The following is a 25,196-nucleotide window of genomic DNA, read 5'->3' as shown; positions in this document are numbered from 1 at the left end:
CCCGCGACCGGCTCTGCGCTACTGCTCCTGCACACGCCGCTCTCACCTCCCCAGCAACACTCGTGGGAGAAAGCTGTAAATAACTATGGAGAAATGCATTTTTGCACCACATTTATTTACTGGCTATTTCAAGGGGGCTAGAGTCCCCAGGGAACTCTCTGAAGGGTTTGCTCTGATGCAGGACACACTGACCCCCGAACTCTGCTCACCCTCTCCTCTTGCCCCTGGCCTGCTTGTGGGGAGCAGCCCCCTGGCTAGGTGCTGGCAAGAAGAACTTTGGGGGCTGCTGGGTTTGGTGTCAGCATATCAGTGAGCTCTGTGCTAACCAAACCCCAGCTGGGTTTCCTGAGCAGACTTGGAGGATGCCAAGGGGAAAATACAAAACAGCTCAGGATGCACTTAGCTTTGCTAGCAGCAAGGGCATCTTGCAGCACACCCTCTGCCCTCCCCTCCAAACACTGCCCTAATAGCAGAGCCACTGGCTGGAAATTTGGGATGGCGATGGCTTTTCTTCTGCTAGGAGCACAGGAGATTAGGCAAAGTGATGGTTCCTCTGCCACTCACAAGGCTTTCCTTCCCTCCCCTTTCCTCAAAACCTGGGCACAGGGAGTATAAATTAAGAATGAACACTTCACCCAGATGAATAGCTACAACAAAAAACCCCCTCAAAACCTAGAAAAAAACCCCACACAGGCAAAACAAATCCTGTTTTTACAGAGCAGGAGGTTGGGAACCACCCACATATTTGTCACTGAAGGCAAGAAATTCGGATGTCTCAGGAGAAGGCTAACTGCCAGATATGCCACCCTCGACCCATCTCACCCCAGTTGCCCCTTGCCATCAGGAATGGGGGTGGTCTTGTCCCTCCTGCCCTCCAACGGCACCTGCAGAACAGGGATACAGGGTGGGCTGTGTGTTGGGGATGGCACAGGTAGGGAGCAGGCAGCCCTCTGACCTCCTTCTCTACCTCCACTGGCCACCCTGGTGGGGGGAATGAAAGCAGCACATCCCTGCGCTTCCCCAAGCAGCTGCTGCCCCTCACCTCTCTGTATGGGGGGTGGCAGTGTGGGACACCCCACAGGGGCTGCTGCTTGCTCCCTATGAGGCTGAGCATGTTCAATGCTGCCTTGAGCTGCATTGATAACCCACCACTGTCTCCCACCACAGATCCAGCTGGGCAAGCCGCCCCAGACACAAATGTGACCCACCACCATCCCCAATGGATCAGCAACACCTTGCCTGTGCTTGACAGCACCGAGGTGCAGGGCTGACCCCTGCAAAGATTGTGGGGCTGCTCGCTGTGGAGAGGTCACTTGTGTTTACACTTAGTGACACAACTGCTTACATAGCGCCTTGCTCCAGCGAGAGATTTATGGGTGAACAGCCTCTCACAGCACTGATATGCACCAGGCCCCACCAGTGGAAACTGGGGTGGGGAAAGGGGGCAGGTGCCAGGGATGCCAACAGCTCCTGAGTCTCAAGAGAGCAGGAGGAAGGTTTCCTCCTGATGGCTGTATATTGTCCACCAGAGGACTGGGAGCACAAAGGGGGGTCTGCCCTTTGCCCATGCACCGCTGTCTGCCTGGGGATGGAGGGAAGCAGCATGATGCGCCCCAGATGATCCCGCTTGTGGGAAGGATCCCTGAGGATCTCAAAGCAGCTGGAAGCCAACCCCTGCTTGGCCCTGACCCACTCCAGATGTCCCTGTGCAACAGCCAGGGCTGCAAGCATGAGGGGTGGTGCAGAGCCCTTCCTTAGCCCCCGTTTCCGCACTGCATGGCCCTGCTGAGGAGATAGCAGAAGTCTGGAGAGTTCATTTAGCAACTGAAGTCATTAAGGAATCACACTCAGTTGTCTCTAAGCCCTAACGAAGCCAATTCCCAACATTAATGATTGTTCTTCCTTACATTGCCAGCCACTAAATATAGCTGCCCATCCACTCAGCACACAGCACTGATGTTATCTGCTCTGTTTTTACTGGCTCTAATGCTCTCTGCAAGTTTTCTGTTATATCAGTGGAAAAGTTCATTGCTCAGGGAGATGGAAAAAAAAATCCATCTTCCTAACTTAATAATTTTTCCACTCCCCTTTGCCTTCCGCCACACACACACACTCTTGCCCTTCCTCATTTATTCACCAGTGCTCTCGTCTTAATAAAGAACTGCCTCCCGCTGTTGCTGTCAAGTTTGTGGCTGCTGTGTTTATGGCTTGGGACACCAGTCAATGGAAACTGGATTTAATCCCTACAGGGTGGATATATCATGTGGGTGTGCTGCTGGTGCTCACACCTCCCACCTATCCAGGTACAGCCCCATCCTCTTTCCAATAGGGAAGACTCTACAGGGATCAGTTTTGGAGCTCTGCAGCAAGAATCAAAACACAAAAGAAGGAAAAGCATAAGTCATCTTGGGAAGAAAAGGAGAAAACCCTTTCCAGAGAGCCTCCTAGAGGGCTGCCTGCCTTGCTCTGCCACTTCCGTGTCACAGGTAATATTCCTTTCCGAAATCACTGACATTAACTGCTGTGGACAAGCAACACAGTTGGACTTTTCACAGATGGCACAGATGAAAGCAAGTATTACACTCATCTAATCTGAATGCTACAAAACCAATGTCAGCCTCAACCCCATAACTGCCACCTGTCATTTCTCCAGGAAGATACCTGATTTTGAGATACCTGGTGTGAGAGAATCCACCAGTCCCAAAGGTGAATTCTTCCCATGGTTTGCCTCCACATTCTTTGGAATACATCTCTTATTTTTAGCCTGGTATTTATCTAATTCCTTGCTTCCAGACGCTTGTTATACCCTTTCTTTAAGGGTGAAATGCATCAACTCTCAAATGCAGCACAGTTTAAACACACTTACTGGTCTTGTAAGATCCCGACCCACTAGCTGAAACGTATTCCACCTACGCAGTTCTCTTCTTATTATTTGCCTTGTGATCCTGGAGCCTGTAAGGTGCATATTTTCAGCTTTGCTCACAAGCCAGGAGAGGAAGGATTTGCTATTATTTTTAATGGCATCTGACTTTGTCAGCTCATCATGTAATTGCAGGGGTGGGGGCTATAGAACATCTCAGTAATTTCTGCATAGTCTTTCCTCTCCAACTCCTTTTTATCCAGCTAGGGATTTCTTCCCCTCATTTTACCCTCTCCTTCTGCTGGGCATCTCTGTCTTTCCCTCATTTTAATTATTATCATGTAATTGCCTCCAGTCTTACTTCTTCATCTTTTCCCTCTGCATTTTGCTCTTTCCCAGGTCACTCCATCCCTCTGTGCCATCCATTCCTGCCTGTCATCCAGGGAAACCTTCTCAACCTTTTGCTGCAACTGCTACCCTGTTAGGACCAATCCTAGGATGTCCTTGAGGGAGCCAGGAACGGGCAGGAGCCGCTGGAACAAAGCTGGCAAGTTCCAGTGTGAAGGGGAGGTGTGCCTGTAACAGCATCTGCCCGTGCTGCTCAGGGACCTCACTGTCGTTACCCAGCCAGTGTGCCCTGGGGAATACGATGGGGAAATGGAGGCACATAGGCAGCAGGGCAGGGGGTGAAAGGAAAAAGAAACAACATGAGTTAGCAGCGGTTTAGAACAGACTCAGTGTGAGGACCCAGAGAGAGGTTCAAACTGAAGATAACACACATGTAACAAAAGACAAGGATGGTGTTCACAAAATAGATACCAGACCAGGCTTAGGAGAACACAGAGCAACGCTGTAAGTAAGGAAGGGTTGTGAGGTTTTAACTGTCAGCTGAGAATACTGCAGCAGCTTTTCAGTAACGTCACAAGCCTGAATATCAGATCAATAAGCAGCCTATAAATAAGCAAACCTAAATTCCTAGATGTTACAGTATGGGTATGACTGTAAAACACAGTGTTACACCCTGCACTTGTCCCTCACGTTGGCAACACTCCACAGCCTGCATCCCCAGGGATGGAGTTGACTTCAGTCTGTTTACTTTTCCTTTACTGCCACAGATCCCAGTGCACATACCCCATGAGAGACACCTTTACCCACATGGAAATGCAGTTGCTTCTAGGGTAGAGTCCAGCCATACCTTACAGTTCACCAGCATAGTAGGGGAGGGAAAGAGTACAGACATCACGTTCAAGCAAAAGCAAAGGGCATGTTGACTGAATTGACAAAACAACTTTAAAGTTAAGGGGAGCCCCAACTTTGCTCTTCATCACAACAAAACCCTCAGACACATTGCTGAAAAGGCAGGCAGGAAAACAAAATCCAAAATCAAAACACAGGGAACCCCCCTCAGACTAAACTCATCTTCTCTGCAAAAGCAGATAGCTTTTCCCACCCCAGAGCAAGACAAACAGCATCCCTACTGACTGCTTAAGGGGAAAGGCAGTTTTTCAGAGTTCCTCACCTTTTCTCTTACTCTGTAGGTTTGATCAGAGAAATGCTGGTTTCTGTGCTCCAGGCTAGTATTAAGCTATTAAATGCACCATTTCACCTTGTTTTCCTTTTATTGACTGTCACCTTCAGAGCTCTTCCTGGCAGTTTGCTCTCCCACTTCTACCTCCCAACTCCCTTCCCCTTCCAAGCAGACCGGTCCCACCTTCTTTCACCAGCATGTCAAACACCACCACTGCCAGACCATCTATGAACCGGAGAACCACCTTCCCTCACAATAATGTGAGTTACTGCCACCAGATTTCACTTTAATTGGTTACTTTTTTTTTCATTTAAGTCAGTTGAAAACTACTCCTCAGCTCTCCCATTTTGAGCTTAGCTGCTCTTCAGGAGGCTGAGTGCCTCTTGTGATGGTTTCCTAATGCTGTTCAGTCCCAAGACAGGGGGACTTGCCTGCTTGCCTGCCCTGTCACCTAGCAGGATTCACAGGGTGCCACCTCCTGCTGCTGTGGCGGGGGAGGTTTAGTACACACTTGCCATTTCAGTGCTCAGATCATTTGCTGTTTGTACAAGCACACACATTGCTTTCCTTCGATGTAAAAGCCCATGCCAGCAGAATAAAACCACCGAGAGAAGTGCAGTTTTACCTGGAAAGTATGAGTTTTCACCTGGGAAAGCCGTGATGGGTTCTGCAGAGGAGAAACAAAAACTAGTATTAGAGAGGGGAGTATGACACACAAGGCCCCTCGTTCATGTCTCTACTGATCTGCAGTGACCAAGTGGAGCATGTGGCTGTGCCCCACAGAAGCCACTCAATGGGAACAGCACAGAGAACCAGCCAACCTCACCAGGACAGGGAGAAACCCGGCTCAGCCGGGGACCAGCCAGACGCAATAAGCTTCGACTCAGACACAGAATTAAGAGAAAAATATGTCTGAGGTTGAAGGTCATTTGGATCCATCCTGGCTGGGCTGAGTCATCCAATGACAAAGCCTCACCTGGCCCAGTGATGAAACCCTGAAACCCCCTAAATTTCCCAAAGTGGTTTGGTTTCTGGCTCAACTCTGGCACTGTTATTCACATGGGAACTATGTTACTTCTGGGCAGTGATGCCATGCTGCTCTCCATCTCACAGTGACAAGAAACAAAAGCAAGTGATTTTTTTTCTTCTTTCTAGATACTTTGAAGAAGTAATCTATTACAAATTACTGGATCTGAAAAGCAATAATCGCTACTTACTACTGATTACTTTCTCGCAGAAGTAATAGGCTTCTGATTATTTTTAGATTACTTCTGCATTATGCCTGTGAGTCACAGCAGCAGACTGGCTCGACTGAGTGTTAGGAAATCATCACTCGGGTTCGAAATGCGAATGACACATTTGTCAAAGGAAAAAATTATTTTGACTTATTAGCGTTCTTTCATGCTAAAAAGGAGTCAGATTACTTCCAAAGATTATGTTTGAAAAGACAGTAGCCTGTGCTGGAGTCAGCTATTCTCATGGCTCTGACAGAGAGAGAGCAGCACTGCATCTCTACCATTTCATTATTATTTTGGTGAAATCGGAAATGACCCCTTAGTTATGTTAAAGTTTGCAGTGGGAGCCCTTTGCTGGAAATGATCTGAAACAAATGTTCCTTATGGGTTATAAGATCCACATTCAACTTCCTAGATTGGGAAAAATAATTTTGTGTAGCAGTTTGGTGTTATTTTTAGGGCTGGCAATGCTTGAAACTTTGTAATTTATTAATGCTTTTGTTTTTGAAATATTAAGCTTTAGGTTCATGAGGCCCAAGATACAGTAACCCTGGAGATAGGTGAATTGCTGAGCTCAAAAGAAGTCAGATAGGAAATGCTATTAGTGTTAATCATTGGTCTTGCTTCTCTTTAATGCCATAGAAGGCAAGGGATTAAAACACCACAGTAAAGCCTTAAATACAGGGAATTTGACATCTGAAGTATTAGCTCCTTTGGCAGATGGGAGACCAGCAGAGTTCAAAGCATCAAAGAAACTGGGACTCAGCACTCAAGAGCATCTCTGGGGCAGTCCTAGTCCTCTGTTCTATTATCAGTCCTGGTTACTGCACCATTTTCGCCATTGCTTGCCTGCACACGATGGCAAGCCACGGGACCAGCCTTTCTCAGTCACAATTTGTCTGGTGCTTCCTCCCCTGAGAAACCCCTCTTTGAAGAGAGCGTTTGTCCTGCTTGAGTAAGGAGGCACTGGGATCCTTCCTTGGTGGGGGAGAGGAGAGCAGCTTCCTTGAATGGGGCCTTTCAAAGCCCAGAAGGGAGAGAGGCTCTGCTCCACTGACTTTTTCCATTGGCTTCAGGATGGGTCGGACACCTTGCAGGTGTTTAGCAGTGAAACATGCCCCCCCAGGTCGTGCAGAAGAGTAGGACCTAGTTACTGTGGGTGGGTCTCAGCACAGATCCCACTAATTGAATACTGCTGGTCCCATGCTCCACTGGGATACCTCTAAATCCACACCCAAGCTAGATGGCAACCAGAGCTATCAGAGTGCCTGCATGGACATGCCAGCTAGAGGAAAAGGGTAGGGACGTGGCTCCACCAGCAAACTGCTGGACACATCTTTTTTTGCTCTTTTTTTTTTTTTCCAAGTCCTCTCTGTCTTTTACATTGAATTATTCCACCTGGCTTTTGGCCTGGTTTGAGGAACAGTGAATTCTAGGACAAAAATTTCTTTTGTTATTCTGTTAACATTGCTGTAAAACCCCTCTGCTATTTTCTTTCTTGTTAGAGAAGACTCCTTTTGAACTCATCAGCCCCTCTAAGCATGTAATGCTGACTGACAGCTGGTTTCTTTTGTCAAGCACTTTCCTTTTAAATTCAGTGTATGTCCTTATCACACAGAATAGTCCCCAGTAACTGTTAGTGCTGCTCTTTTGGCTTTGCATGGCAGACACGTGCTTCCTTCCTCTCACACCAATGCAGGCAGAGCTCCTGTCCCCCAGAGACTGAGTCCCCCTCATTTCTTTAATGGGCAAGGGATGTCCCAGCTGATATCCAGAAACTCCTGGTAACTCAAGCAGAGGAGAGGTGTCCCACTGACACCTTGTGAGCAAAGGCTTTCCAGCCCCAGCTTCCCCCACCCCCATCCCTGACCCCATGGCTGGAGGCAGCACATACCCATGCAGTTCTCCAGCGGGATGTCAGTGCCGAGCCGGATGTCATCGAGGGCGAGCTCTCCTGCGTGGCCATTGCGTATAAATCCCTCAAACACAATCTGTGAGAAATTGGGACAGAAATGTTAATGCTGAGCTGGGAAGCAGAGAGTGGTTGCTGCTCCCAAGGGAAAGTGAGGGGAAATCCCTGCATACCTGTGGATCACCTGAGTCTAGTCCTGCTTCTTTGCCCTGCCTCTGCCACCCCTTCCCCAGGGAAATCTGATGTGCAGGGACGGGTTTGGCAGAGAGATCTTGACCTGGCAGAACTTGGCTTGATTTTGTTCACTTAAGTGCTTCTCATAAGGAATAAAGACTCAGTGAAACCCCCTGGCCCTTATACAAATGGTTCAAGTGGCATAACACTGAGTTACAGCAGCAGCAGCTTTGGCCCATGGTATCAACCAGGCTATGATCAGAAAAAGGAAGGGAAGGACACAAAATGCACGGCTACATTAACCATAAAGTGATGTTCCCAGCATCGTTACATAAGAAGTATTGAAATGTTAGAGGAGAAGGGTCAATTTATTCCCACTTAATCACAGGCAAAATATATTTACGAAAATAAGTAGAGTCGTTAGCTCTAAGAACTGCTGAGTGGAGACACTTACAGTATTTACATAAGGATGCTGTTATTCAGCTAATGCTGATATATTCATGTTTAACACACAAAGTAGTCAGCCAGTGCCCATCATTCTTATATAGGCATATTGTGTTTACTGGTATTTTATTAAAAAGCCAAACCCATATATGCAAACTAGCCATGCAGCTCCAGTGCAAAGCTTTTGCTTTATACCTCCACGCCTACTCTCAAAGCACTGGAATAGGCTGCTCAGGGAAGTGGTGGAATCACCATCCCTGGAAGCATGTGGATGTGGCACTTGAGGATACGCTTTAATGCTGAACAAGGTGGTGCCTAGGTTAACAGCTGGACTTGATGATCTCGGTTGTCTTTTCCAACCTTAGTGATGTTATGATTCTAAGGGTCCAAATAATTTCCTAGGGCTATGTATTTCACAAACTTCCTCTCCCCATATTAGGTGCCCCCTTTTATCTGGGGGGCCTGAGATCCACATCAGCCTTCCAAGGACACCTCCCTGAAGGGCTAGGCATCTGACTGTGCAGGGGATGGAGTGTCTGAGCTGTGGGTCCCAACCTCGGGCCATCAAGCCACATGGGAAGCAGCAGTTTGGAGGGGTCAGTGGCCTGACAGCTGCAGCTCCTCCCTTAGTCAGAATCAGGGCTGGGACCTGGCTGGAGCGTGGCTCCCCAGCAGGGTGGTCATTAAAATGCTGCCTCAAGCCTGCAAGTACATTTCCTTCTGCATTGGAGAGTGCTGGATGCTGTGCTGATGCTCATTAGCAAGTGACAACAGTAGCCCTGGCTCCCTGGCAAACATCACGCTGCCCAGAAGGGCTAACCATGCCAAAGATGCTCCTGGAAGCAGCAGCCTCTCCACGGGGTGCTGGTACAGCTGTGCCAGAGGGTCTCAGGCAGCTGTGGCGAGCAGCACAGCTCCCTTCCTCCCTTCAGCTCATCCCTTCTGACCTCCTGACAGTGGGACAGGGCCTTGATCCCACAGCACTGTACCCAGCCCTCTGATCTGGTCTATGGTATCTGAGAAGTGGAATTAAAAATGAGCTCACATTCCCTCTTCCTTCTCCCATGTCAGCACTTGGAGCTGAGGCTGGAGAATGGCTGTTTGCTGACACCCTTAAGAGCTGGCTCTGCTCCCTCCTAGCTTTCCACTTCTCCTGGCTGCAGGGTTTGCTCCCTAGAGCTGAACGCCTGCCTCTGGTCAGACTATCTGATGACCTTTAGTTGGAGGGGGAGGAAATGCACAAAACAAAATGAAAAAAAAAATAAAGGGAGAGTATTTGCAAAGTGGGAGATCTGAGGAATATAAAAGGCAACAGGCTGAACAAAGGCCCAAGTCTGTGCAGAAGACAGGCACTCTCAGAATAACAAACACTGTCGTTTAGTTACTATGGTAACTTGAGAAACACAATGAAAACAGCCACAGTCCCTAATGATGAACGGGCCCTGGCTCTGAAACACTGAAATCAAGATGCTGTAGATGTATACCTGGCCTAGCACACCTTTCCTGAGCATCTTACCCGGTACTCCATGTCGTAGCTTGGCAAGATGATGCGACCTTCCCTCCACTCCTCCCCTTGGTCCTCCGTGATGACCCACAGTGCCTTGTGCTCCTGGCTGGCTTCCCGCCAGACCCGTAGCATAACCCCATTGCTGCCCCATGCCTGGTACTGGAAAACCATGCAGACAGCACTCTGGGGCAGATAGATGGTGGGGCTGATGAGCCGGGCTCGCTGTCCTTCCCGCCTTCCACTGCTTTGCAGCTGCAGGTAATTCTTGACATCTGTTCAGAGAGGAAAACACCATTATATTATTTTCTGCAGCCACTGGCAACAAGGGTCTCACCTCCTGCCGGGTGGCTTTGGCAGTGCAGCCTCATGCCTGCAGAACTGGGGTCTCACACCAGCACCCTCTGTATGCTCATCCAGCTGTGCCACCGCTGCACCCTGCGCAGCCCAGGCAAGGCATCGAGTAGCATGCTTCCCTCACCAGCCACCACCCTCTTGTAGGAGACCAACAGCAAAACCAGAAAGTGGTAAGATGAAGACTGACATAATTAGGAGAAATTAAAGAGCAGGAGCAAGCTATTGTCAGAAGAAGTGATGCCACAGTAATTGCATCGGCAGGAGGTATGTGTATTATTCTTCTGGGAGCTTGCTCAGTGAACAAGCCTGAGGTGGGTTTTTCTAAATGCTGGTGTTGACAACTCTTCTTGTTTAGAGGATACACACAACAAAATGAAACCCTGGCTCTCAGTTTTTCCATAATACAGGAAAAGAGCCTCTAAAGCACAGCCCAGAGGAAGGACATGGTCCCAATGAGTGAAGCATGCATAGGTGATGACTGGGTGGTTGCAAACTTGAAGGTATTTGAAATAAATACAGCAGAGGATTCACTTGCTTTAATACTACATTTAAATTGTACCATGCTTTTTGTCAATCCTTGGGGAGGAGATTTGATACGTCTGATATGCCAGGGGAAGTTTAAGGCTGAGACTGGAACTGGAGATATTTGATCTGAATACCAATAGCAGCAAAAGCCCACGGATACAAATCCCTGGGCACAGCTGACTTCATCTGGGATCAGTGGTTTCCAGCCCTCTCTGACGAGAAGCCTCCTCAAGGAGTTTCCCATTTGCAGCTTGGATGTCTGAAGTCCCTTAGCACAGACTGAAAGCCAAGCTGAAGTGATCCTTACCTGTCCCCCCATCATGACCAACATCAGGACAGAGTCCCTTGGGTTGCTCTGACTGCAGTGCCTGCAGTACAAGGCGATACAGACAGGCCACCTACAGATATTGCTGGATTTTGTATTTTGCTCAACAGAGGGATGCACATACTTGCCCTTGCTAGACAGTGGGCAAGTGCCACTGGTGCTTCATGCCAGAATGTGCCAGCCCTCCTACAGCCTAGGAGGGTTATCTCTGCCCCAGGACTGCAATGAAGGGTCTGTTGCTTCCTTTCCCCATCTCTTAGCCTGCTGTGCTTGACAGGCAAAGCTCTGAGCAGCAGCTTGCCTCCTGCTTGCCCTACTCCCTCGGCGGTTTCAGTGCCCACAGCAATGGCAAGAACAGCAGTGTCTGCACTTAGAATGTTTGCAAAGCACACTCAGAGCACCTTCAAAACTTAAACCAGAGAGACCTGAACTTGGAATCCATTGAAAGACAGGTCCCACCCAGGAAATGGCAGCTGGCCTCGCTGCTGCTCAGCAGTCAGGTGACATCCCAGCCCAAGGGAGATCTATCAATGGCCCTGGCCCTGTTGCAAGTTTCTCACTGCCAGAGAACTGAAACCAACCACTGTGAGTTGGTTTCTAAAATAAATTTAGGACAAGACAACAGGAATATTTGACAACAGTCGACTCCTGGGATGTATGATCAAAATATTTCAACAGTGTATCCACTCCTATGAACTTTCACTGATTTTACTGTGTGAAGGACAAATCTGTCCCTGACTGGCCACATAAAGAAAGAGCAACATTTTTTAGCAATATTTTCCGGTACCTGTGAAATGTACCTGGGCCACTTGGCACTTTACGCCAACAAACAGTAGCAGAAAAAAAGATTAAAGTATGTTTGCCCACTCCTGCCTGAGTGAAATCACTTGAAAAAGTACCATGCCGTTCTCTAATGGAGGAGTGTTCTTGTGATTTACCTCAGAGTGGTAGTAGTGGAGGAGGAGATGTGGGAGATAAACAAGTGGAGGAAGAAAAAAAAAGAACAAGCTGTACTCCATGCCTAAGGAGTGATAAGGCATAATAAGTCATCAAGGTCTCCTGAATTAAAATCCTCTTTTTGTAATTCACTACAAGCCTCTTCAAATAAAAAAGCAACAACAAGAAAAAACCAGCAACAACAAACAAGGGAGAATATCAGACTGTGGTCATACACTTATCTCGCAGCTGAAATGGTCTCACAGGCAAATCTTTAATAAAAGCACCAGCCAGGCTCAAGAATGATCAAATCCAGATCCTCAAAGTTCAGGACCAACCTTTGGTGCCACTGCCTAGGCAGCCTGATTGAGTGCAGGGATGCGAGCCATCCTTAGATCCACCCAAAGCCTACAGCTGACCTCAGGGGACTATGTTAATTGTGCAGCTGGACACCTCCCATGGTCTGCACCCTGGGAGCTGGTGGGACCCAGTGTCACTGCCTCTGACACCAGCAAAAGAGCCTGTGTGCATGTGAATCACATCCCTCCTGCCAGGGTTGACACCGCCCTTCTGTTTGTTCCCATTCCTATCAGACTGCAAAATCAAAGAACTGCAGCCAAAACCAATGCTCCCCTCAGCCACACAGGATCTTTCAGAGTCCCAGGAACCCTCCATCTCCTGTGCTCCCTGCCCAACTCTTGCTGGGCCACACAGAGTTCTCCAGGACCTACTGGCAGTCCCAAGGGCTGCAGGAAGGCTTAGTCTTCAGGTGATGAATCCAGCTGCTCCCCTGCAAGTAGCAGTGGGTTTGGGCACCACATGCTCTCACTCCTGGTACCAGTTTCTGGAGTGAAAAGCTGAGCACAAGCAGGTATGACTTTTTATGTCATTTGAAGATGAAATGGCTGGATCGCTCTAATGGCTAGCTGGACCTTTGGAAAAGCCCCACGAATTTGCTGAGACTGACTGAATAAGGGCACTGTGGAGCTAATTGTTGGAACAGCATGTGGGAGCCTGGTGGTTCCAGCAGTCACTCTGTTTGATAGAGTAGATGGAAGCCTTTGGCACAGAAAGCACCTGAGAGGCTGATTTTCCCTGTTAAAACACTTGAAGGGAGCTTTGCAACGATGAGCTGATCAATTCTTCCAGGATCAGAAATGCATTTTAATCTCTTTCCCAGAACTTTGCTTTGCAGTCTCTATTCCAGCTATATCCCCCACAGAACTGGCACTGGTAGTTCAAAGCACTGGCTCAAAAAAAGGCAGGACAAACCTGCTCAGGCATTTTACCACTCTTTTGCAACTGAGGCTATGGCATAAATCTCATGGAAGATTTATGGGATCATCTGGATGTAGGGGAGCCAGTAGTACGAACATGGAACCACCCCAGCCAGATGACGGCAGAGCCCCTCGTATGTGCATGGCAGCGAGTCCCGGATAAATCACCAGCTGGGGTCTGCAAAACAACCATCTGGCCAACGCGGTTTCCTCTTGGCGCACCTGTCCCCTCCTGCTAGGAAGCCATCTGAGAGAACATTAAGGGCAGCGGGGGATGAAGCCTCACAGTTTGGGTCAGGCTGCAAGCACAAGATACAGCAGCCACCCTCTCTGCAAGGTCAGCCTGTCTGTGCTTGGGTCCTGCATGTTTCACCCTCTCTCCCAACAAAAGCACCTTCCCTCATGAATCTCAGCAGAACATATGGAGGTGTTCCAGCAAAACATGTTGGGCGGCAAGTACACAACAACTACTGAGTGTTCAGATGCCCTCTGCATTTCCCCCTCACTGGATATTGTTGAATTACAGCTGCCGCTCCCATGGAGGGACCACGCTGAATTGCCTTCACTTATGTCCCTCCAAAGGTCACTGCACTCTTCTTCATTGCAGAGTTTATTTCGCAGTGTGCTTTAGTGGCAACACCACACTCCAACAGCAGCCACCTCTTGTCGGTCAAATCCCATAGGTTACAACACTGCTCCAGGCAGCGTCTTGCTGCTTGCATAGCCCCAAATACCACCCCAATCATGCTGTGTCACAGCCAAGGGGACATCCCAGTGGGGCCTGATCCTGCCATTCTTCTGGGGCGTGTGAGTTGGAGGCTGCATCAGCTTTTGCCGCTCCCGGGAAGCAGATCATCTCAGATCCCCTCAGGGGATCTGGTAGCAAGGGAATGGCAGCTGCATGAATATGCAGATTGAAATTGGATAGTTATTATATTTTTAATTTTTTTGGCAAATCATGCAAATTCACCTTAAAAGGCTGCTGCTGTAATTTCAGTAACAGGCCTCTCCTCAATGACAGACTTTCATTTACCAAACGAAGTCAATCCTCCATAAAGCTAATATTTATATTAACTAGATCATTGTGTCTGCTGGAAAATCCCCTCAATTTTGATTATGTGTTAATTAGCCTGCCAAGTCCTTGCCATTTCAGTCTCTAAATCAGTCCTTCAAAAGGCATAAAGCCCCACACTTGCTCAGAACCAAGCTTTCCGCCTGCTTTCTGAAGCCTTTCTAATGGACCAGCCATTACATCCTCTCAATTAAGCCTCATATCCTCAACAGCACTGTGCAACTGTGAGTCCTACAGGAGCACAGGGAGGGCGCAGTGTCCCTGACAAATCAAATGCCCATTAGAGCCTGACGTTTATGCTAAGTGAGCTGCCTGTCACTGAGCTTCATCCTCTGTCCTCTGGCAGCCCAGCTGGCACCCTGCATGCCCCTACATGTTAGGGTGTGTGCAGACCCACCTGTGCCCAGTGTTTGTGCACGCACCACTGAGGGCATCAACCACTTCCACCGCACAGTCTGCTCATTGCTGCTTGCTCGTGCTTGCACACGCTTTCCCAAATCAGGCTCTGTGACTCACAGGCTGCTGAGGCACTGCTGTGAAGCGATGGAGTGGTGCCCACACTAAGGTTTGAGAGATGGTGGCTTGCTTTCCAGAGAGCATTCCAGCCTGTTTTTTTAGGCAGGGTGTGTCACTGGTGTTTGGGTCCAAAAAGTGACTAAAGACTCGGGCAAGCAGTGAACAAATGGGTGACCCCAGAGGAATGGTTTCTTCTCCTCTGCCTCCAGTCCAGCCCAAGTGAGTGAGAGCTTTGCTGGAAATGCAGGGACAGACCATGGCCATACCCCTTTCTCTCATGAAAGATAGTATGGACACAAAGACAGCCACAGACCAGCCCTAGCCTGCAGCCAGGGAACTCCCACAGCCCAGCTGACACTCAGCAAATCTCTTGTGAGCTGGGTGCTGGGGTGTCCCAGCTCTACCATGCTGCAGGCAGCCAGGGCACAAAGGACTTTTTAGCATTTGCTGTCCTCACTGTGCAAACAAGAGTCTGAAGAGACCTGTACAGCTTTGCTGAGAGGCAATCGGCACCACACATGAGGGGAGTGAGGTGAGACAGTGCTGGATATGTGGTCTCCTTCCCACAGTGTGCAGCTGCCCACTCACTGCACAGAAGTGCTTGACTTTCACACTACCCCACATGTAAAATTCCTTCCTACTTCAAAGGAGAAAGGATTGACCCTTGAGGTCAAAATGTGTCCCCAAGGCACAAGCCCTGAGATTCTCATGAGAGTAAGTGCAGACCCAGTTTAGTCCAGCCCTGCTTGTTAACACCATGAAAACCTTTCTGCTGGTTTGGACACAGTAGAATCAAGGCCTTCGGGCAGCAGTTCTCATGGACTGCAGGAAAAATTTGAAACTTTCCCTTTTAAAGATCCCATGGGAAAAATACAAGAATGGTAAAGGGGTCACCATCAGCTTAAAACCAGCTCAACATTTGTTTCTCTTAAAAAATAAGCTCTTACGAAACTTCAGAGCACTACAAACGCTCCTCTGCTGAAAACACTTTGAAACAAATAAACCTTTCCCTGCACTGCCCACAACCCAAATGAGCAGCATTCCTGACTCTCAAAGGCAGCTAGGCTGTGGCCCAGAAGAGAAGCTCTCAGTGGGTTTTGCAGCCCAACCCAAGAGCTGTGTGGTCAGGAGAGCTGCAAGGTTAAAAGTGCTTCCTTTTTTGTGTGCATGTACAGTTGCCAACAGCCAAACAACACAGGGTTCACAACACTGCCAGGGCTCTGACCCTGGCGCCGTGCTCGCCCAAATGAGAAGCAGTACATGGTAAAGCTGCAGACCCCACAGTGCTCTTCTAGGACTGCAAGGTATTTGCTTAAGCACTGCAAGAAAAGAGAAGGAAAAAAATAGGCAAAACACACCCATTCCAGCTTTTCACTGCTGGCTTATTAGTGTAGCATCACTGAGAGCAATGCAACCACACCTGCCACCTAAGGATATGACCCAGGATCTTTACACCCTTTAGGATCAAGACTCCAGTGAAATTCAAAGATGGTGAAGAGTTGAGGTGCCCAAGTTATCAACTCAGATTTATTTTCAGGTCTTAAGACCTTTATCTTGACACCAATGGCATGCTGCCATTGCGTGCAGCAGGAGGGGGGATGAAATCTCATTGAAACCTGAACTTGTTGCTCCTTGAAGCTTGCTAGGTGCAGCTAAGGGGAATCTTTCTAGGGATGGGAAGCATCTTAAAGTCCATAGAGGGAAAAATCCTGGCAATCTCCTGTGGGGGCATGGAAAAGGGAGCCAGTGGTATTTTCTGGGCTTGCAAAGGGCAGGTAGCAGTTGGAACCATGCTGGGCTTCTGCTGAGCTGGGCACTTTGAGTGCACTTTCACCAATGAGGTCCCCAGACGTGTAATGGGAGACTGCAGGAAAGGACGCTGGAGTTAATCCATGGTGCGAAGAGCCCAAGGAACACAGGGCTAAAAAAAGAAACGCAGAGCTGCCTGAAAGAGTATCCTGGAAATAAAAATAGTGGAATGAGAGCAGTGGGTGTCTTGTCAGTCTTGAGAACTTCTCCGTGCCAAAGACAAGGAGGAATTGCATACAATGCATAAAACGAAATTGGGAGATATCTGAGGAATTTAGGCTTGTCTCTCAGCAGACTTTTCTAATCAAGTGCCTCACAGAGGATATTTCACCATGGTCATTTCCTTCCCCCTCTCTCTTATGCAGACTGAGCCAGGGCTCCTCCTTTCATTATTATTTTTTTTCCCTTTTAATTTTAATTTTTGTTTTGCTATTTTCAAAAGAAGCAGAAACACATTCCACATGGCTCTTAAAGGCACAGCACACTTCCTTGCTACCGTGGAGCAGCCAGGCCTCTAGCCTGGGCCAGCACCTTTAAATCAGGGTAAATTGGGCTCCAGCAGCTTTGAGTTCCTATTAGCTTTTGCCCTGTCTCTAACCAAGCACAGCTGCTCTCCTTCACCCAACTGCTCACCCCAGGGTGGGGAATTCATAAGTAAAGACCACCCCGAACAACAGCTTTTCATTCCTTGCTCCCTGGAGTCTGAGCATGAATTTTCTAAGTAGAAACAAAGTGCTGGAGGGAGAACGAGGGAAAGGCAGGGGAAGAATAGGGGAGTGTGAACCAAACAATGCTTTGATTCTGTCCCCACCAAGAGCTGGCATCGCCTCTTTTTCATGTTTCTAGAGTTGCTTTTAAAAGCTGCGCGGGGAGGAAAAAAGCAAATACTTGCTTCCTTTTGTGTCATGCCTTCTTAATTTCTAAGAGCAGGACCAAAGAGATGCATGGCAGTGACACCTTTGTATCCCAACCCCTCTGCAGCCCTGTGCTATGTGGGCAAGGTAGTGGCAGAGATGCCAGGAGGGCACAGCCCTGTCCAACCCATCCAGGAGGCAGATCCCATGGCATCACCAATGACGACTGCCCAGCCTGTGCTTGGTGTCTGCTGCTGACTTCCTCTGCTGATATGGGCAAGTCACTTCAGCCTCCTGGAGCCACCACCTTGTCCTCTTCCTCTGCCTGTACAGCCCGTGACTTGGCGGCAGTGCCTGAGCAGCTGCCTGCACCCCAACAGTGCTTTGCTGCCTGACTCTGCACAGCACTGTAAGGGAGAGCTCTCGCACAAAAACAGATTACTGAACTCAGCAGGACAACGTGCCCCAGCCCCAGTGATGAGACCTTGCAATTCATAACTGAGAAAAAGGAGAGAGAGTAGAAGAAGTGTAAAAAACAGAACTGCATGCTGAGCTGTCTGAGGCAGCACCAGCCTCTCCCGGGCTACAACAGAGTCTTCTAAGAAACTACGGCCAACTAATTGTAGGGAGACTCGGGGGAGAGGAAATGAAATGAAAAATTGAGTCTGAGTTATAAAAATAAGTAATTTTTATCCTACTTGCAGGAGACTTATATTAATTAAACATTATTACAGAGAATGAGATGGGGAGGGTTATTAAGTCTGGGGCTGGCTGTAAGTGTTCTCTCCTATTGCCTGAGGCTCCACTGAGCTCCAGATATTAATCTTCTAAAGCACTCAAATGCTGAAGAGATAAACACTTGACATATGAAAATATTTTTCTCCATAGCAGACACTGTGTCCCTATGTCACGCCAAAGAATTCGTCAGATGTCCATATGGGCTGCACTTACAGCATTACCGTGTCTCTTAGAAAAAAGCTGAGCACCTCAGGAGCTGAAGGGAAAAATGATGTGTTCATTTGTGTGGGGGTGATTTGTGTGTGGAGATGTAGCAGATTCTCCTCTTCCCATATGTTTCTAGAATACATATTTTCCTCTTTAGCACTGCCTACCAGGTGTTGGCTGCATGGCTTTCCAACTGGCTGGCGGCACTGCCAATCTGGCCAGCGACTCTGCCAGGTGGCTAACAGGTTCGCCTGAATGTTTGCATCTCGAGACTCAACCTTACCAAGGGGAGGGCGAGGAGGAGCCCACAGCATGCACGGCTCCCTGGGAGCATGACATGCAGACACTGGAATCACCGGGCATCGGGGCAGAGCTGAAGACAGGTAAGATCGGCCAGCTCCCCTGGGGGTAGTCTTGAGTTTCACGGGCAGTGACAGATAGTGAAGTGATGCTACAGTGACGCAGTCTACTGTTATAAGGAAACTGGCAAGTGTTCTTCAAGACAACCATGCCACAAAGTCAATGAGGGATAAGGAAAGTGCACTAGTCTTGGGGTGAGTTCCAAGATGTGAAGCTGATCAATGTGGTTGATCTATCAACCACATTGCCAGAGGCAGGCTCCCTTCCAACCCATGCCAGCACATCTCAGTGAGGTCCTCTGCCACACTCATGAAAATCTTCTGCTTCCAAAGCATGGAAAAGAAAAAAAGTCAAACAGCAAGAAGATGGCATTTTCAGCATTCTTAGGGCTTAACTAATCCTTCACTTGGAGGAGACTGAAATCTAGCCTATGCAAGCCCAGAGTACAGAATATCTGAAGACTACGGGCAATCTGAGTAACATATGGGAGGAAGAAGTGCATTCTGAGGAAAAAGCACTGGATGCTACAGAAGATATTTGGGTGAGGATGTGGAAGAAAGCCTAGGCTAACCTTCACAGTCACAGGGGGTTCAAAACCCACTGCTGGATTCAAGGCTATCTCAAGAGGACAGTTAGAATAATTCAGTGCCAGTGGTCACAGTCCTATAAATAAATCATGAACCATAGAGCAAAGCATCTGAAAGCTTCCATAAAAGAAAATGTTCAGCTCTGCACAGCCTTCAAAACTCATGATAGCTGTGCGATAATCATTTATACTGTTTGCATGGAGAAAGCCCCATCAACTCCCTCTTCCCTGCTTTGGTATTAACCATCTTACCAGGCACAGTCTCAGGGCTTGGTTCAGAGTTGCCAATCCAGGTGCTTGTAGGCTGAAAAGACCATGTATAACCAGTTGCCAAGTCGTGTGACCAGCCACAGAGGTCTTCAGGAAGATCAAAGTTGCAGTTAAAGTTTGCAGGGAGCTGGAAATCTTATAAAAAGAAAGAAAAGCAAAATAAAGTTGGATTAAAAAATGACCTACCCATGAAGGGTTGCTATTGAAAACCAACTGAAAACTAAAATAGCTTGCAAGCCATCAATATCAAAGAAAGCATGAAATCTCACTCATACTGATGCTTTTAACCTATCTCACACTTCCTCAGCTCCAAGGATCAGCCTTAAGTTCTGCATCATCAAAATGTTCACACCACGTCCTGTGGCTAATCCACCAAAGTAAGCAAATATAAAAGCAAGTACCAAATGCCTCCAGACTCTAATCTAAGCACCTTCTCTTCATCCCCTAAAGTGGTCAATATTAAATGCCTTTTTAAATGTCAGGGAAGAGTGCTTCCTGGGTGCCCCATGCTCAGCAGTTCCTGCTCTGACTCCAAAAGGAAAATCTCAAGTGCTCCAGAAACCCAGCTCCTGAGTGACAGATCTAGCCACTTGCACCAGACGGGAGCTGTCTGTCAATGTGGAGAGCTGTCACTCACCGCTTCCTACCTTCTTGTGGAAATGCTACCAGGGAAAATGTGCGGCCACCATGAGCTCAAGCTTTTGGATCCTGAGTGAAAGGAGACAGCCTCTATTTCTAGCTCTGCTATGGACTCACCACATGGTCTTTGGGAGAGTCATTTAACTTCTCATCTGTGAAACAGAAGCAGAGCTAATTCCCCTGTGACAACAGCTTTGAAAGCTCTGGAGAGCTTTCCTGCAGAGACAGGGCTGTGGGCAGGCGGGCACATGCCAGGGGCTGCATGTAACAGTGAGCCAGCTGCTGGCTCCATTGGTTGAGGGAAGCAGTCATAAGGCGTGGAGGCTCCAGAAATGGCCTGAATCCATCCCAAGCACTCAGCGGACATGCACGTCTGAGCCTAATTATAGGCCAGGTTTTTCCTGAGCAAAGAGGAAGTTTTAAATCACAGTGCCCACAAAGTGAGAGAGAGCCAGAAGGAGGTGAGTGACTCCAGTGATAGCCATCAAGGGAACTTTGCTGCAAGGGGCAGAGGGCTTTTTTTTTACATGCTCCCACTCCAAAATAAAACAATGGAGATCATGGATCTTTTTATTCCAATCTCTCATACCCTGGAGAGTAGCATTGTTTCTGTTTGGCTGTCATAAATCTGATTGTCCAGAGAAACACACTCATTGTTTCATGGAGTATGAGAATGAAAATTGTTGCTAAATCTGAGAGAAGTTAACAGGGAGGTTGGTTCCACGTTCCACAGCACACTCTGCTTGCTCTCTTGCCCTGGACTGCACCCAGGAATCTTGTTGTTGCAGAGACTATTACTGGCCTAAATTTCCTCTCAGCAGTTTTCCAAGTGCCTCGACGGTTGCAGGGTTGCACAGGCTTATCACTGAGGCAAAGCAATGAGAATCAGGCCCTTTGAGCTACTTCTGTAACTTGCATTTCCAGAACTAAACTACAGCAGAATCCCCAGGGGAGGTGTGAAAAAGCCAATTAATGTTCTTTTTTTAATTTATTTATTTAAAAACCCATTAATTTTTCCTCTGGGACTGAAAGCTGAAGTGACAGAAGTCCTAGGAGCTATCTCAAAGGATAGTTTGTGAGATTCTTGTTGAAGTCCTTGTGTAAATGCTCCAGTGCTGAGGCCCAGGCTCTGCTGTCGTGCCCAGGGGAGTGCATCTCCTGCATACTGCACTGTACAACTAACCTTGCTCAGCTCTGCCAAGCCCTCTTCTCTTCATCTGGGCATTTCACAAACTTTAGATGCTCACATTGCCCTTGCAAGGAGCAGAAGAATATGATGCCTGCTTGTACAGGTAGGGATCTGAGGCAGAGAAGATTACCCTCTCCAAGCACCGGCTCTTAACAAGCACAGCATGTAGTCTAAACTAACATTTGGCCTCTTCCATAGTCAGAAGAGGCAGGCAAGTGCCACAGATATCAAACCATTTCCTGTACATCTGACAGCCATCTAAGACTGCGCGGATGAAATCCTGCCTGGAGTGTTACTGTTCCTCTCTCTGCTGCCTGCACAAGGAGCCCAGGCTGTTCTCCTACCTTTTAAGCCACTGATATTAGGGAAGATGATCCTTACACAGATAAGTGTTCAGGACATCAGTCTTCGATAAACATTGTGATTTACTCCCACAGTTGACTTCTGCAAAGGAGCCCTGCATACCAGGCAGTCTGAATCGCTCCTCTGAATCACCTTCTGAATTTATGACATCCAGCCAAGGGGATCTGGAATGCAGGTGGCTCTAAACAGGGCACTAAGTGAGTTTCTTCAGGTCATGTAAGGAGGCTTGGAGAGCAGCTCTTTGTGTCTTGTACCGTAGGGACACATTTAGTCGCTATCTCTTGCTCTTCTGTCCTTCCTTGATATAACTTATCAGATTTTGGCAGGTTTTGTTTATGGGTTGGTTTGGGTTTTTTTTTATCCTGGCCTATCACTAATAATATTACCCTAAGCTTTCCAGGAATCAGCCCTATGTATAAGAGCTAATAGGGAGATAAGAGTATTTTCTTAGCTCTTAACCCATCACTTACTGAGATAAAGATGTGCTGCTCTGATACATACCCTCCTCATCTCCACAGCTATCACCACACTCAGTTGCATCTTCATCAGTTGGGTATGGGGTGGTGGTCTCTTCGCTCTTCAAAGTGGGCACCAGTGTCTCTGCAGTGGGCTTTACATCTGAAAAAAAAGGAGTAGAGATGCTGTTTGCAACAGACAGTACAAGAAGCCCAGGTAGTACAAAACAAGGGAAAAAATCTTTTTCTCATGTTCTTAAAATGGCAGGAAGAGATAAAACAAGAATACTATGAAATTTCCACGCGCTACAGATGTCAGCATGGTTTGAACTTCAAGTGAACTGTCTGTTTCCATATGGGAGTTCTACGGATTTGGAGTTCATGTTGGACACACTACTTTTTCTCTTAATTTTTTTAATCTACAATCTACACTGGTGTTGGCAATCCACTTAGCTGTCATTACTGGATAAGTGAGATCACAGGCAGAACATCTTTTTCTTTCATAAAGGCATATGACACGTTAAAAAAACCACACACAACATTCCCAACAATTGTGCCAATTTATAGAACAAGTCACTCAAACCCACAAATGATGTAACTGCAAACGGACCCAGAGGATCCCCTAGTGCGCTCTGGCTCACTGCAGAAAGCATCTGGTTTCACACTTCAAGCTCCTGACTATGCCTTCAAAGGGTCTCTGTCCAATTTCCCTTTCTCCAATGTGGTCCATGTGAAAAAACCTCCAAGCAGGTGTCAGGGGAAATTTAAGCAAGAAAGGGAAGGATATTAAGATCAACAGTAAATGACATTAGGTTCCAGCAAACTCTCCTTTTATGGGTGCATTAAGTGGAATACAGCAGGCTTGATTCTTTCCACTTCTAAAAAGAGGCAGCTTTGCTCAGTTATGTGTGATTGTGTTTCTTTGTCGGCACCCTTCAGGATATCATTTAATAAAGCCATAAGCAGGAGGAAATGGCTAAATACATTGAATATTTTCCATAGGCTCCTTTCAGCCCTTTTATTTTCCTGTTATTAAACATGTTGTACGTAAACCCTCAGTGGTTTTTTTTTTTATTTTTTTTTTTCCCCCCAGTGGCTGTCTTTTGTTCAGGATAAAATACCAAATAACCTCAAAGTCTTTTAATTTGTAAGTTCAAATTTGTTACAACCCCATAAAACTCCAAATGCAACCAAGAAGCAAATTGCAAGCAGCCAGGCACAGAAAAATGTCATAAAAAAAGAAAAGAAAAGAAAAAGCAGCAGGTGAAGGCAACATATCAAAAGCTGAGAGTTATTTAGAGCTGGTACATTTTTTTAGATTGTTGTTCCTGTATATTGAGATTTATGGCTGAAATGTGACAATGTGGAAGGACCTTGAAAGCCAAGTCCCATATGGGACACAGATGCTGAGCGGATGTAAATCAACAGTGTTGCATCGCCCTGGACAAGCCGCAGAAATATATCTTGAAAAATCAGTTACCATGGCAGAGCAGCAACACGATGGTTACAAGAGATAATGAAAATAGCAGGCAGGACAGCGTCATGTGTGAAATGGAAAGTGAAAAAGAGAGGTCTCGCTTGCTCGCTTTCTCTCCCTCCCTGGCCCTGCGAGTGTCTGTGTGACTGGTGGTAACTGCTAATCAAAATGCAAAGTCACTGAGCAATTGAAACCAGATGTTTGGAACTTCAAAGGAGAGAAATCCAGCTGCAAGTGAACATTCATCATTCTCCACTCTTCTGAAGAAAAATTTTGGCAGGTCTTTGAAAGAAGCCAATTGCTGACTGCCTGCTTCCCAATTATTGAGTTACTAGCCAACTAGTTTTGAGCCCAGTTGTGGCTGTTACCTGTTTAACTCAGTAATTAAGATGTTTACTGCTGATAAGAAATAGAAGCAGCTGGGTGGGGTGCACATGGGCTTAGACCCTAACTTGAAAATATTTTTAATCAGCTTGTTTTAATCCATCTCTTAATCTTGTTCCCAAGCAAGTGCGACTGCCTGGGTTTTTGCAGCCAGTTCTGTAACATGCCTGGGTCCTCCCAGCAAAGGAGGACTACATCTTGCTGTTGTCAAGGGTTGCTGCATGTAGCCAGCCTGGATTAAGCATACAGATAATGCCATGGGCTATCTCTGCTCCCCAGGTTGCATCGGGGATATAAATGCTTTTTATGACATGGTGAATCCACAAGATTACAAGCCCTGCTCTGATTACAAAGCCTGTAGATTAATAAAGCTATGGATATTTGTGATCTGGCAGTTGAGTTTTAAACATTACAATGTGCAAATTATTACCCAGACTGGGAAATGACTGTAAAGCACCCTGCCTAGAAAAAACATGGGCTGTTGCTACCGGTATTGAAACTGAGTGTGGACATAGACGTAATAGAAAATTTAGACCAAAAACAGCATAAGAAGTTGAGGATGACAAACCCTTCTTATTCTCTAATTTGGAGGAATGCAGTGGAAGGGCTGACAAATACATGGTTAGAAGTCTTGTGTGACTGCCTCCCTTTATGGCAGTGATGCAGTGCTGTGATGCACCAGCCAGCAATAGTCTGCAGAGATCTGGCAGCTGGAGACTCCTGGAAGCTGCAGGAAGCAGCAATGTGGGAGCTGCCCAATCACTTCTTCACAGAGCCTCGGCTGCTGCTGCTTGCATGAAAACCATGGCACCTACTTCTCCCACAACTTCCTAAGATGTTGTAAGATTTAAATTAAGATCTAATCTTGATTTAAAGTTTAGATAATTTACAATGGATTCCCAGTCCCAGTAAATATCCCAGGATATTTACCATTGACTTCAAAAGTGACAAACTATCATTATTCTTAGTGTGTACGTGTCTTGTGTGATTTGCTTTAAGAGACTGTAATGCATCTCGTGGCACATCACAGGAGGAAATGGTAGTAAAGGCTCCACAAAAGCTCTGTGCCTTTTAAGCTTCCTAGAATGGGAATTCTTACAAGAAAATGCCTTCTACAGATGTGTTTATAAAATGGAAATCATACCTCTTTATCACTGACATCTGGAGACCAGATTCAGATTTAAGCAGATTATTAAAAAA

At 47.2% G+C, this 25,196-nt stretch overlaps 1 protein-coding gene across 3 annotated transcripts in view; it reads right to left on the bottom strand.

Annotated features, from left to right (window-relative positions):
- Window positions 1-25,196, bottom strand: part of NRP2 (neuropilin 2) — an 89,068-nt gene that overhangs the window by 15,488 nt on the left and 48,384 nt on the right. For all 3 annotated transcript variants that reach the window (XM_027731364.2, XM_027731365.2, XM_027731366.2), the window contains exons 11-15: window positions 22,182-22,298; window positions 19,472-19,624; window positions 9,670-9,932; window positions 7,518-7,614; window positions 5,014-5,055 (exon numbers count right to left, since the gene is read on the bottom strand). In XM_027731364.2, coding sequence (XP_027587165.1) covers window positions 5,014-5,055; window positions 7,518-7,614; window positions 9,670-9,932; window positions 19,472-19,624; window positions 22,182-22,298 — 672 coding nt within the window. The remainder of the gene's footprint in view (window positions 1-5,013; window positions 5,056-7,517; window positions 7,615-9,669; window positions 9,933-19,471; window positions 19,625-22,181; window positions 22,299-25,196) is intronic.

Source organism: Pipra filicauda, unplaced genomic scaffold (genome assembly GCF_003945595.2).
Source record: "Pipra filicauda isolate LSUMZ 115617 unplaced genomic scaffold, ASM394559v2 scaffold74_size2892960_pilon, whole genome shotgun sequence".
Taxonomy (NCBI): Eukaryota; Metazoa; Chordata; class Aves; order Passeriformes; family Pipridae; genus Pipra; species Pipra filicauda.
Note: the sequence above shows the minus strand (reverse complement) of the source record. Positions and strands in the feature narration are given on the sequence as shown.